At 38.0% G+C, this 15381-nt stretch overlaps 1 protein-coding gene across 6 annotated transcripts in view; it reads right to left on the reverse strand.

The window, feature by feature from the left end:
* Positions 1–15381, reverse strand: part of SPAG9 (sperm associated antigen 9) — a 151045-nt gene that overhangs the window by 37866 nt on the left and 97798 nt on the right. For all 6 annotated transcript variants that reach the window (XM_055576219.1, XM_055576218.1, XM_055576215.1 and 3 more), the window contains one exon: positions 6514–6635. In XM_055576219.1, the coding sequence (XP_055432194.1) occupies positions 6514–6635 (122 nt within the window). The remainder of the gene's footprint in view (positions 1–6513; positions 6636–15381) is intronic.

Below are 15381 nucleotides of genomic sequence, written 5' to 3' on the forward strand. Positions count from 1 at the left end.
GAAACAGAACCCCAACACAGATGAAACCTTACCAAAGAAATTATGGTCTTAAAGCCCATGCATTCCATGTAAAGCGAAAACAAAGAACAAGAGATGTTTCATGTGAGAAACAGCATGAAAATAGATACTTAATCCAACAAGTTTTATGCACGACATGAAAGACATTTGAAAGCACAATGTTATGATTTAATGCATAATGATGTGGAAAAGACAGAAATTAAGATGATTTCCTTCATTCATAAGGATGCTCTGATATGTTACTAATTCTTTTATAAAATAAACTTGAATATAATTAGAATGAAAATTCCAGATCAATAATATAAAGGTTCCTTCAAAGTACCCTCTTTGAAACAATGTTTACTTGTCAATTTACACAATCTTGCTTAATAACTTAATGGGTACTGTAAGGTGGGTGGTAGAATATTCAATGCAAGATCCAACATAGTGATCGTCAGGGAGAAGAAAGCTATTCAGTTTGCGACTTGTAAGGAACTGAAGAAATTAAACCACACACTAGGGAACATACCTCAAAAAGTTACAAAAACAAAGCAAAACAAAACACCAACCATTCCATGTTTCATAAGCTAATATTGGAAAATTACATACAGTGGAAGAAATAATATTCATAACCCACCTAAAAAAGGAAATATTTCTAAAGAAAACAACAAAAAATTAAAAGAGCTAACATGTCTCTTTATTTTAAAAAAGAGGTAATATTTCAAATAACTAAAAGATAATTTAAAACTCAACCAACCTGGGAATGCTAGAAGTTCTCTGCTCACTTATGGACTCCTATATTGTCTGTATAATAATTATCTCAGATATTCTCAAAGAACAAAGTACTTCCACCATGAAGAATAAGTACCAGAAATAGTAGCTTATTTAATCATCTACATATCATCGAAAAGCTGAAACTAAACACAAACTAAAACAGTTTCCAAATTCCAATTTTAAAATGAATTTGACAAGATATGTTGAAATATTTGCTTTAAATACTAACGTTAATAAAGCTATAGAGTCAAAAGAAATGGCATTGAGGTTGGGTGAAAAAGGTTTTACAATGACTGTCTGCTAAATTCTCAAGCACATAGGGAGATAAGCATAAAAGCTGAAAAATATATGCGGGGAAAATATAGTTGAGCAGAAAAAAAATGAGAAAGCATTAATGAGAAAAGCAGCCAAGACCACCTAGCTTAAGAAGCTGTAACATTAAAGTATTTAAAAGCATACACACCAGAATATTCCCCTGGGGAAGCAGCCCAAGCAGAAAAATGAATGAGAATCTCAATTAGATTGTTTTCAGAAAGCAAGATCCATACTCATTTATTTCAAAATGAGAGAAAGGAGTCAATAAAATTGAAAAGATGTAGAGAAACCAAACATAGTAAAGTATAAATATCATAAACAGGAATATTTTTGAAATATGTGTTCTATGGAAATCATCTTATAGTTTCTAGAGTTTACACATTTTCAGTGAAGAGTTCTTCTAAAATCTAGCATATAAATTTAAGGCATAACCAATACCATTGTCCAAAATTTTCACTTTGAAATGTATTGATAAAAATGATGACTGTAAGAAAAATGTAACTTGAAGTGGCCACACTTCTATAAATGTCTTCAACTAAGCATAAACTTAGGTGTAACATATTTGGAAAACTTACCCTATTAAAATAAGGAAAAAACTGCCTGACAATTTTAAAAATAAAACACATCTCATTTGTATTTTAGCACTGATTTGCAAGTTAGGTTTATAGATGGGATTCCAGATTATCTGTTGCTTCCTTGAGGAAGTATGCACAATTTTATCTATTTCTGTATGTGCATTTTCCCAAAAGTACACTCCTCTCTTACAAATTCTCCTGTAAAGGAGTTTTAATTTCAAAAGTTAAAGTACAGATTTAGAGGTGAAACAAAACTGTTAGAACTATTTAACAGTCCACTCACTCAGTTGTTGTGCCATGTGCCAAAGACTCAACAGTGAGCAAAAGATATAATTGTCTAGGCCATACTGAGCTTATAGTCTAGTCACGGAGGGAGGCACATTAAAAAACTATAATCAAGTATTATGAAGAGTTGCGTAATAAATGTAGTGCTATGGGAATGCTTCCAGACAACTGAGCTTTAACTAGGAGATTGAGGCAGAACTCATAGAGGAGGGTATGCCAGTTAGTTAGAGGCAAGAAGGAGATATAGAAACAGATACATGAATTTTTTTTTTTTTTAAGGAAGGAGGCAAAAAATCCTCATGACTAGTTTTGAGGGAAGTGAGAGAGATTTAGGATGGAGAAATGAGTTGATGGTGAGGTCATTCATTGAGTTAATACATGCTGATATAAGAACAGCCTTGGGGGACATAAAGAAATACGTTGATGAACTGAGTTTTAACTACAAAGCTCTACAAATCATCTTAGAAGTGGTCTAGAGTGCTATTTGGAAGTAACAGTTTGGTGCTATAGAAAAATCTTAGATGGAAAGAAAAAGTTTGGAGCAATGAGCCATGAAAACCCAGAAAAAACAAGAGCAAATAAGACATCCCAAACATGGAAGCAAGCCTGGACTAGGAACATCTGAAAGCTGGGCAGAGAAAGGATCCTGCAAAGACTGAAAAGAAATCATCAGAGGCAGGAAAGAATACAGAGAACTCAGATAAGACAGAACCCAAAGCAAAGACTGTTTAAAGACAAATGTTATTTGAGAAGTCATGTGAAATAACTGAGAAGGAACTGCTGGAGATAGCAAACAAGAAGGCTATTTCTGGGAAGGTTAGTGTGGGGCAGAATGACAGACTGCAGTCACACGAGGCGCAAGTGAGGCTAGGGAAATCCTGCCTGTTAAAAGCAGACACACTTTCAAGAAGTCTGTTTCATTCACTGGTATATCAATCTAGAATAGTGCCAGGCACATAATAGACACCTGCCTCACTGATACTGCTGCAAAAAACCATGGCTGGAAATGGGAGGAGAGTCCTCTGGTGGAAAGGTACTAAAGATATGGAGTCAAAAGAGGGCAGTAGTTTTATTTTAAAATGGTAAAGACCAGAACATGTTTAAATGATAACAGGAAGAAGTTAGTTAAAATAGTGAAACTGAAAAAATAAAATTTAACCAATAGTAAGAAAATTAAAGAAAATCTCAAGAATAGGATGAATTAATGTATGATTCACAAGTTCTAGAATGTGGCCATGGGGGGTAAGTGACAAAAGTGAATGGAGAAAACAATCACTGGAAATAAAGTCAAAGAATGAGATATCAATCAAGATAAAGGACAAACTGTGGGGGATTATCTTTTTTAAACTATTAAAATTTGAAGAATGTAATCTAAAACTGAGTACATGCATAATGGTTACAAAGACCAGGGAAGAGTTTTACAATAACACAGTAACTGTAAAATGAATAATGAGTTATAGAAATGGACTTATTTATCAACTGAAGACAAGTTAAGGAACTTTGGGAATCAATTTTACCAGTTTAACCATGTTCCAGTTCGTGAGTATTACAATGCAATTACTATTGCTGAATAAAACAGAAGAGAAGCCAAGGAACAACTACGTGCATTGGAGGTTTCATTTAATATTTTTGACCAAAAGTATTCATATAGGCTTAAATCACTTAAGGTAATATATGAAAACTTCAAATCTGGAACATTTTCCAGGTAAATATATAAATATCTGCAAAAGGGCTGAAAAGAGAGTACTTTACAGTTTATTTCTTTTTTTCAAAGTGGAAAGGAAATCCAGATTTTGTTTTAAGCCATTTATTATGCTTAATTTTCTGACTTAAAGAATGGAAACTTTGGGAAAAATATTTGATTTAAGAGATGACAACTATTTCTAAACTTTATGTGGCTTCTTACATCTTTACAAGGAAGTTAAGTTTAGGGCCACCAACCTCAATAATGATATTATTCAATACTGGATTATAAGGAAGCAGAGGGTAAAAAGTACTTCAGTCTGGCAAATTACAAAGGGGAAGCATGAAGGAATTTTTTGAGAGGTGATATATATTAATTCTGGTGGTGGCTCTACAATTCTATGCATTTGTTCAAACAAAAAACTGTGCTTTACTATATATAAATTTGAGAATGTGTTTGAACATTAAAAATTCTTTTTTCTAACTTTTTTTTACATCTGTTCCTCAATTTTGGCAGGAAATCAGTTTCTTATATCAAATCTTAAAAGGAACTTTTCATGCACAATTTAATGTTAACAAAGTTAGAGCATAAATTTAAATGTAAAAATGGAGTGCTTCTTAAGAATTAATCCTTAAGATATCCTTGAAAAATGCAAGTTCATTCAAAGCTTCCAATGTTTTACTTAGTGGTGGGAGTCTATACCTAACTAAGTTTATTAATGTACTTTCAATCTCTCTTACTTAAATAAGCCTATGGGCTCTGTGTAGACAGAAACTGTGTTTCCTTCAAAAAGTACTTACTGAGGACATAACTGGTAATCAATGAATTTGACATAAATGAATGCAAGCAACACCTCTCTGTATCCACAAGATTGACAAACAAGCACCTTTTAAGAACCATGTAATCTATACCGAATTACTAAGGGATACAAAAATGTTTGGAGACCAGAATCCATTCCAAAGGCATAGATTTTTAATACTATAATGTATTAAATGTCTATAAGGTCTTAAGTTATAAAGAAAGGCACATCAAAGCTAATTGACAGGAGTCAGATTCATGTAAACTTTTTTTTTTTTTTTTTGACCTCATGGTGCAACTTGCAAGATCTTAGTTTACTGACTAGGGACCGAACCTATGTCCCCTGCAGTGGAAGTACAGAGTCTTAACCATTGGACCCTCAGGAAAATCTCATTCATGTAATTATTGTTCAAAGAAACTTTAAAGATCACTTAGAGCAGTTGAAAACTTTTTGTGTAAAGGCCCAGATGGTGATTATTTTAGGCTTTGTAAACCACATAATCCCTGTTAGGGACAACTTAACTCTGCTATTGTGGGGCAAAAGCAACTACTATTTGTGGTTGTCTGTGTGGGTGTCTGTCTGTGTGTGTGTGTGTGTGCATGTGTGTGTGTTCCATCCTGACCAACTCTTTGAGACCTATGGACTGTAGCCCACCAGGCTGCTCTATCCATGGGATTTTCCAGGCAAGAATACTGGAGTGGTTTGCCATTTCCTCCTCCAGGGGATCCTCCTGACCCAGGGACTGAACCTGCATCTCTTGCATTGCCAGGCAGATTCTTTACCACTTACCACCTGGGAAGCCCAAAATCAAAGATAAAACGTTTTTTCAAAAAAAAAAAAAAAAAAGTGTGGCTGTGTCCCAATAAAACTTTATTTGTACACACAAATAATCCAGGAGTTGCAGCCTATCCAACCCCTGAATTAGAGCTCAAGTCTTTCTTTTTATACACAAAGAAACTAATGCCCAGAGAGGTTAAGATATTTGGCAAAGGTCATTCACTCCCTGGTGGCTCAGCGGTAAAGAATCTGCTTGCCAATGCAGGAGACCAGGGTTCAATCTATGCATTAGGAAGATCCCCTGGAGAAGGAAATGGCAATCCACTCCAGTATTCTTGCCTGAGAAATCCCATGGACAGAGGAGCCTGGCGGGCTATAGTCCATGGGGTCACAAAGAGTCAGACAAGACTTAGCGGCTGAACAACAACAACAAACCAGATCAATAGTAGAAGAGCCAAATACAGTATCCTTTTCAAACCAGATAATCTTCAACAACACAAACTCTAACATATTTCTCAAGAAGCTAAAACAGAATACTCTGAAATCTCAGAAAAGTCAAGTGAATTTAATGAACTCTATTTAAGCCAGGAAGTAACTATCCATCAATCCATAAAATCTATACATCTATATATAACCACATGTATACATATATCACTGAGTTTCTTATATGTAATACTGTTCTCAGAACATAGCAGGAAGGAGTTCAATAAATTGTGTATGTGAATTCAAAATACAAACTAAAAAGTAATTCAATTCTAAATGCATCCATATGCAAAGACATTTTCATTTAAAACTTTCATGACTTCAAAGAATACATTCCTACTAATTGCTTAAAAGCACAATAACCCTGCCCCACTGGACAGTTAGGGACTTTTTTTTTTCTTAAGTGTATTTGTGGTTGTGCTGGGTCCTTGATGTGCGGGCTTTTCTCTAGTTGCGGGCGAGCAAGGGCTATCCTCTAGCTGTAGTGCACAAGCTTCTCACTGTGGTGGCTTCTCTTGCTGTGGAGTACGGGCTCTAAGGCACACGGGTTTCAGCACTTGCGGCATGGGGGCTCAGTAGTTGCGGCCCCCAGGCTCTAGAACAGGCTCAGTAGTTGTGGTGCACAGGCTTAGCTGCTTTGTGGCACATGGGATCTCCCCAGATCAGAGATCAGACCAGGGTCTCTTGCATTGGCAGGCAGATTCTTTACCACTGAGTCGTCAGGGAAGCCCCAGTTAGGGACATTTTTAAGAAATGTTCCATTATATCATTTAAAAAATCTATTTTTAAAACAGTATGATACTATTTCAGATAAACTATCATACCTAGTAAATCTGCTCCTTCATCCACATCTCCAATTAGACCTGAACCAGCTGAAGACAGTTCTTCAAAGAGAGATTCTGTATTGCGATCAAAAGCTTTGTTCTCTATGCCTTTGGTGGGAGTGCTAGGCAACAAAAACAAAACCAAATCAACAGATATGTCAAAGATGTTTTTAACAGTGCAAAATGAACACAAAAGGCTAAGTTACATAAGAATTTTTAACCTGTAATATTTAATATAAAATATAATTTAAAAGACTTTCTCACAGGTTCCCTAAGAAATTTTCATTATATTCCACGGAGAGAACTAGTGAAGAAAATACAGAATGTTTTTGTGGTCAGATCCTAGCAGACACAAACAAAACCAGCAGCTGAGAGAGAGCACTATTCTGCATTGTTCAGGCGGTGGTCTAAGTCCTTTCCTAGATTACCTTGTTAAAACTACATCTGCTCTACAAAAGAGCTACTGCTCTTATCACAGCTTTACAGAAGAGCAAACTAAAGAGGTTACGGAATTTGCCAAAATCATCCAGCAAATGAGTCAAACAGGCAGAACTCAAACCTAGGCAACCAGGCTTCAGAATCCATGATCTTTACCATAATCTATGTTATCTGGATATAAACTGCAACGGCCATTTTATTTCTCTTTTAAGGGCAACTTGGCACGATCTACTAAAATTTGAAATGCAAATACCCAGCGACCAAGGACTTGATGTCTAAAATACTCCTACAGGGAATTCCCTGGTGGTCCACTGGTTAGGACTTGGCACTTTCACTGTGGTGGCCCAGGTCAGGGAACTAAGATCCTGCAAGCACTGTGGTATGGGGAAAAAAGATTTTTTTTTTTAATAAAAAATCCTACAAAAGCTGTCACAAGAAGGCAATTATGTATGTAAAAGGATGGTCAGAGCAGCAAAAGTTGAAACAACCTAAGTGATCATTAAAAGGGCACAGATGAAATAAGTTACATATACATCTAAAAGTTTAACATTTTAACTTTAAAAACATTAAAATAGAGCTTCAAAAATGAAAGAAACCCATTATAATGAGGTGCTTCTAAAAAGCAAGTTGCAATGCAGTGCATGTAGGCCCTTTTTGAAGCGGTATGGGGGAATAGGGAAACGTGAGTGTCTAAGCATTCATGTGACATTAACAGAGAAAAGTCTGCACAAGATTTCCAGTTAAATATGGTGCAGATAGTAATTTATCACACAATAATTCAAAAATGCAACTAAAATGACAGTAAAAAGTATCTGCCCACAAGGACAGAGGGAACAGAAAAAGAACCTACAGCAGACACAACATGAACAAAACTCTGTAAGATGGAAAACATGTGGGTAAACACTAGAAACTGATTTAACTGACCAGACTAAGCTGAAACTCAACCCAGCAGTGTTTAGAGAGAAAGTATGCGGCCAAAATTCATGAAAAGCTTAGGAATTGACGTAACCAGCAATCTGCAGACAGAAGTATGCAAGAGAAACATTAAGATAGAGGGATGGGATGAAAGTAAGTACAAGAAGCAGTGTAAGAACCTAAATCCAACCCTCCAGAGTAGTAAGACCTCCCTTTTCCTGGCATTACTCCCTGAACAACCGAAGCCAAGGTCAAATGTTATAGGCAGAAAACTGAAGAATCAATATCATTTACTTGTTGTTCACTCGCTAAAGTCGTGTTTAACTCTTGGTGATCCGAAGGACTGTAGCCCACGAGACTCCTGGACATGGGATTTTCCAGGCCAGTATACCAGAGTGGGCTGCCATTTCCTACTCCAGAGGGTCTTCCCAGCTGAGGTAAAGAACCCGTGTCTCTTAGGCCTCCTGCATTGGCAGGCAGATTCTTTACAACAAACGCCAAAACTCTGTTGTTGTTCAGTTGCTCAGTTGTGTCCAACTCTTTGCAACTCCATAAGACTGCAGGACATGAGGCTTCCCTGTCCTTCCCTGTCTCTCAGAGTTTGCTCAAACTCATATCCATTGAGTTGATGATACCATCCAACCATTTTATCCTCTGCTGCCCGCTTCTCCTTTTGCCTTCAATCTTTTCCAGCATCAGGGTCTTTTCCAATGAGCAGTTCTTTGTATCAGGTGGCCAAAGTATTGGAGCTTGAGCTTCAGCATCAGTCCTTCCAGTGAATATTCAGGGTTGATTTCCTTTAGGATTCACTTCTTTGATCTGCTAGTAGTCCAAGAGACTTTTAAGAGTCTACTCTAGCGCCAAAATTCGAAGACATCAGTTCTCCAGGGCTCAGTCTTCTTTATGACCGAACTCGCACATCCATACATGACTACTGGAAAAACCAGAGCTTTGACTATACAGATCTTTGTTGGCAAAGTGATGTCTTTGCTTTTTAACATGTTGTCTAGGTTTCTCATAGCTTTCCTTCCAAGGAACAAAAGTGTTTTAATTTCTGACTGCAGTCACCATCCACACTAATTTTGGAGCCCCCCCAAAATAAAACCCATCACCGCTTCCACTTTTTCCCTTTCTGTTTGCCATCAAGTGATGGGACTGCATGCCATGATCTTAGTTGGATGTTGAGTTTCAACTCAACTTTTTCACTCTCCTCTTTCACCCTCATTAAGAGGCTCTTTAGTTACTCTTCACTTTCTGCCATTACAGGGATATAATCTGCATATCTGCTGTTGATATTTCTCTCAGCAATCTTGATTCCAGCTTGCGATTCATCCAGACCAGCATTTCGCATGATGTACTCTGCATGTAAGTCAAATAGGGTGACAATATACAGCACTGTAGTACTCCTTTCCTAATTTTGAACCTGTCAGTTGTTCCATTTAAAGTTGTAGCTGTTGCTTCTTGACTCACTTACAGGTTTCTCAGGAGACAGGTATGGTGGTCTGGCACTCCCATCTCTTTAAGATTTGCCACAGTTTGTTCTGATCCACACAGTCAAAGGCTTTAGGGTAGTCAGTGAAGCAGGAGTATAGATGTTCTGTTAGGATTCCTTGCTTTCTGTATGATCCAGCTAATGTTGGCACTTTGATCTCTGGTTCCTCTGCCTTTTCTAAACCCAGTTTGCACATCTGGAAGTTTTCAGTTCAGTTCAGCTGCTCAGTTGTGTCCAACTCCTTGCGAACCCATGGACTGCAGCATGCCAGGCCTCCTGGTCCATTACCAATTCCTGGAGTTTACTCAAACTTACGTCCATCGGGCTGGAGATGCCATGCAACTATCTCATCCTCTGTCGTCCCCTTGTCCTCCTGCCTTCAATCTTTCCCAGCATCAGGGTCTTTCCCAATGAGTCAGTTCTTCACATCATGTGACCAAAGTATTGGAGTTTCAGCTTCAGCATCAATCCTTCCAATGAATACTCAGGACTGATTTCCTTTAGGATGAACTGGTTGGATGTGCTTGATATCCAAGGGATTCTCAAGAGTCTTATCCAACACCACAGTTCAAAAGCACCAATTTTTCAGTGCTCAGGTTTCTTTATAGTCCAACTCTCACATCCATACGTGACTACTTGAGAAAACCATAGCTTTTACTAGATGGATCTTTGTTGGCAAAATAATGTCTCTGCCTTTTAATATGCTGTCTAGGTTGATCCTAACTTTTCTTCCAGGGAGCATTTTTTATTTCATGACTGCAGTCACCATCTGCAGTGATTTTGGAGCCCCCAAAAATAAAGGCTGTCACTGTTTCCCCATCTATTTGCCATGAAGAGATGGGACCAGATGCCATGATCTTAGTTTTCTGAATGTTGAGCTTTAAGCCAACTTTTTCACTCTCCTCTTTCATTTTCATCAAGAGGCTCTTTAGTTCTTCTTCACTTTCTGCCATTAAGGTGGTGTCATCTGCATATCTGAGGTTATTGATATTTCTCCCAGCAATCTTTATTGCAGCTTGCGCTTCATCCAGCCCGGAGTTTCTCATGATGTAATCGGCATATAAGTTAAATAAGCAGGGTGACAATATACAGCCTTGATGTTGGAACCAGTCTGCTGTTCTATGTCCACTTCTAACTGTTGCTTCCTGACCTGCATACAGATTTCTCAAGAGGCAGGTCAGGTGGTCTGGTATTCCCATCTTTTTCAGAATTTTCCAGTTTGTTGTGATCCAAACAGTCAAAGGATTTGGTGTAGTCAATAAAGCAGATGTTTTACTGGAACTCTCTTGCTTTTTCGATGATCCAACGGATGTTGGCAATTTGATCTCTGGTTCCTCTGTCTTTTCTAAATCCAGCTTGAACATCTCAAAGTTTAAGGCTCACATACTATTGAAGCCTGGCTTGGAGAACTTTGAGCATTACTTTACTAGTGTGTGAGATGAGTGCCATTGTGTGATAGTTTGAACATTCTTTGGCATTGCCTTTCTTTGGGATTGGAATGAAAACTGACCTTTTCCAGTCTTGTGGCCACAGCTGAGTTTTCAAAATTGTTGGCATACTGAGTGCAGTACTTTCACAGCATCATCTTTTAGGATTTGAAATAGCTCAACTGGACTTCCATCACCTCCATAGCTTTGTTCATAGTGATGCTTCCTAAGGCCCACTTTACTTCACATTCAAGGATGTCTGGCTCTAGGTCAGTGATCATACCATTGTGATTATCTGGGTTGTGAAGATCTTTTTTGTATAGTTCTTCTGTGTATTCCTGCCACCTCTTCTTAATATCTTCTGCTTCTGTTAGGTCCATACCATTTCTTTGCCCACCTTTGCATGAAATGTTCCCATGGTATCTCTGATTTTCTTGAAGAGATCTCTAGTCTTTCCCATTCTATTGTTTTCTTCTATTTCTTTGCACTGATTACTGAGGAAGGCTTTCCTATCGCTCCTTGCTATTCTTTAGAACTCTGCATTCAGATGGATATATCTTTCCTTATCTACTTTGCCTTTAGCCTCTCTTCTTTTCTCAGATATTTGTAAGGCCTCCTCAGCCATTTTGCCATTTTGCATTTCTTTTTCTTGGGGATGGTCTTGATCCCTGTCTCCTGTACAACATCGTGAACCTCCATCCATAGTTCTTCAGGCACTAGGTCTATCAGATCTAATCCCTTGAATCTATTTCTCACTTCCACTGTATAATCATAAGGGATTTGATTTAGGTCATACTTGAATGGTCTAGTGGTTTTACCTACTTTCTTCAATTTAAGTCTGAATTTGGCAATAAGGAGTTCATGAGCTGAGCCACAGTCAGCTCCTGGTCTTGTTTTTGCTGACTGTATAGAGCTTCTCCATCTTTGGCTGCAAAGAATATAATCAATCTGATTTCAGTATGGATCATCTGGTGATGTCTATGTGTACAGTCCTCTCTTGTGTTGTTGGAAGAGGGTGTTTGCTATGACCAGTGCATTCTCTTGGCAAAACTCTATTAGCCTTTGCCCTGCTTCATTCTGTACTCCAAGGCCAAATTTGCCTGTTACTCCAAGTATTTCTTGACTTCCTACTTTTGCATTCCAGTCTCCTATAATGAAAAGGACATCGTTTCTGGACTTGAGTTCTAGAAGGCCTTGTAGGTCTTCTTACAACTGTGCAACTTCAGCTTCTTCAGCATTAGTGGTTGGGGCATAGACTTGGATTACTGCGGTACTGAATGGTTTGCCTCGGAAATGAACAGAGATCATTCTGTTGTTTTTGAGACTGCATCCAAGTACTGCATTTCAGACTCTTTTGTTTACTATGATGGCCACTCCATTTCTTCTAAGGGATTCCTGCCCACAGTAGTAGATATAATGGTCATCTGAGTTAAATTCACCCATTCCAGTCCATTTTAGTTCACTGATTCCTAAAATGTCGATGTTCACTCTTGCCATCTCCTGTCTGACCACTTTCAATTTGCCTTGATTCATGGACCTAACATTCCAGGTTCCCTAGGCAATATTGCTCTTTACAGCATCAGATTTTACTTCTATCACCAGTCACATCCACAACTGGGTGTTGTTTATGCTTTGACTCCATCTCTTCAGTCTTTCTGGAGTTATTTCTCCACTGGTCTCCCAGAGCATATTGGGCACCTACTGATCTGGGGAGTTCATCTTTCAGTGTCCTCTCTTTTTGCCTTTTCATACTGCTCATGCGGTTCTCCATACAAGAATACTGAAGTGGTTTGCCATTCCCTTCTCCAGTGGACCACTTTTTGTCAGCACTCTCCACCATGACCCATCCGTCTTGGGTGGCCCTACATGGCATGGCTCGTAGTTTCATTGAGTTAAAGAAGTTTTCAGTTCATGTACAACCAAAACCTAGCTTGAAGGATTTTGAGCGTAACCTTACCACCATGCAAAATGAGCACAAATGTTTGGTATTTTGTACATTCTTTGGCACTGTCTTTCTTTGGGATTAGAATGAAAACTGGCCTTTTCCAGTCCTGTGGCCACTGGTGAGTCTAGATTTGCTGATATATTGAGTACAGTATTTTATCAGCTCCATCTTTTAGCAATTTTAACAGCTCAGCTGGAATTTGATCACCTCCACTAGCATTATTTTTAGTAATGTTTCCTAAGGCCCACTTGACTTTGCACTCCACGATCTCAGGCTCTAGGTAAGTGACCACACCATCGTGGTTATCTGGGTCATTAAGACCTTTTCTGTATATAATTCTTCTGTGTAGTTATGCCATCTCTTTTTAATCTTTTACTTAAGTATGAGCAAAACAGAGAAAAAGCACCAGACATCCAAAGAAAGCTTCCATTATAAAAATTAAAGCCCCAAAGTCATGGACTGTGAAAGGGTACTCAGAATAAAAGGAGACAATGAATGCAAACAGCAGCAAAAATTTGGGGGAAAAAAAAATCACAATAATTTTATTTTCATAATAAAGCTACATCCACAAGAGAATTGTAGGATGTTATAAAAAGTGACCATCCAAGAAAAAGCTTTTAAGGAAAAAAAATGATGACAGTTGAGATATAAAGTTGGGGAAATCATCCAGAAAGTACAACAAAAATAGAAGAGATAGAAAAAAAGAGGGAAAAGGGATTTATGAGTGTCAGTTCAAAATGTTCAGTATCTACCTAATAGTTCCAGAAAGAGAGAAGACAAAGAGAAATAAAGAAAAAAGTTCTCAACTGGAAATAAAAATTTGCAGATGAAACACGTTACCTCAGATACAGAAGAAGACCCCTACATCATCATGAATTTTTAGAAAGGAAAAAACAAAGCAACAACAAATAGGGACAAAGATCCTAAAGCTTACAAAGAATATATATAAAAAAGCAAGAGTCCACATAGCAACACTCCAAACTGACCATGATAATGAATTAATGTCTTCACAATTCTGAAGGAAAACTTACAAAGATTTTCCAATATAGAATTCTGTAGTCAATCAAACTATGAATCATCCCTTTAAATGACATATATCACATTCAAGTTCTCAAAAATCTTAGTTGCAAACAGCCTTCTCCAGAAGGCTAGTAGGAATATGTTGGGCCAAAACAAAGGCATAAGTCAAGAAGCAAGAGGACATGAAGCAGAAGAGCTGGCACACAGAAGATACACATACAATAAAGATAAACACACAAAAAGTAAATACATACACATATAAAAAATACACATACAAAAAAAGATCTTAATGTCCTGGATAACTGCAATGGTGTGATCACTCACCTAGGGCCAGACATCCTGGAGTGCAAAATCAAGTGGGCCTTAGGAGGCATCACTAAAAACAAGGCTAGTGGAGTTGAGGAATTTCAGTTGAGCTGTTTCAAATCCTACAAGATGATGCTGTTAAAGTGCTGCACTCAATATGCCAGCAAATTTGGAAACTCAGCAATGGCCACAGGACTGGAAAAGTTCAGTTTTCATTCCAATCCCAAAGAAGGGCAATGCCAAAGAATGCTCAAGCTACCACACAATTGCACTCATTTCACATGCTAGCAAGGTCATGCTCCAAATCCTTCAAGCTAGGCTTGAACAGTATGTGAACCAAGAACTTCCAGATGTACAAGCTGGATTTAGAAAAGCTGGATTTATGCCTTTGTTTTGGCCAAACATATTCCTAGTAGCCTTCCTGGAAAAGGCTGTTTGCAACAGAGTTTCTAGAGAGAAACCAGAGATCAAATTGCCAACATCTACTGGATCATCAAAAAAGCAAGAGAATTCCAGAAAAACATCTACTTCTGCTTCACTGACTAGGCTAAAGCCTTTGACTGTGTGAATCACAACAAACTATGGAAAATTCTTCAAGAGATGGGAATACCAGACCACCTTATTTGCCTCCTGAGAAACCTGTATGCAGGTCAAGAAGCAACAGTTAGAACCAGACATGAACAACAGACTGGTTCCAAATTGGGAAAGGAGTATGTTAAGGCTGTATATTGTCACCCTGCTTATTTAACTTATATGCAGAGTACATCATGCAAAATGCCAGGCTGGATGAAGCATGAACTAGAATCAAGACTGCTGGGAGAAATATCAATAATCTCAGATATGCTGATGACAACGCCCTTACGGCAGAAAGCAAAGAGGACTAAAGAGCCTCTTGATCAAAGTGAAAGAGAGTGAAAAAGCTGGCTTAAAACTCAACATTCAGAAAACTAAGATCATGGCATCTGGTCCCATCACTTCATGGCAAATAGAGACAGGGAAACAATGGAAACAGTAAAAGACTTTATTTTCAAAAAAAAAAAAAAGACTTTATTTTCTTGGGCCCAAAATCAATGTGGGATGGTGACTGCAGCCAGGTGTTTGCTCCTTGGAAGAAAAGCCATGACAAACCTAGAGAGTGTATTAAAAAGCAGAGACATTACTTTGTGGACAAAGGTCCATCTAGTCAAAGCTATGGTTTTTCCAGTAATCATATATGGATGTGAGAGTTGAACCATAAAGAAGGCTCAGCACAGAACTGATGCTTTCGAACTGTAGTGCTAAAGAAGACTCTTGAGAGTCCTGTGAACTGCAAGATCAAATCAGTC

This window comes from Bubalus kerabau, chromosome 4 (assembly GCF_029407905.1).
Source record: "Bubalus kerabau isolate K-KA32 ecotype Philippines breed swamp buffalo chromosome 4, PCC_UOA_SB_1v2, whole genome shotgun sequence".
In the NCBI taxonomy this organism is placed as follows: Eukaryota; Metazoa; Chordata; class Mammalia; order Artiodactyla; family Bovidae; genus Bubalus; species Bubalus kerabau.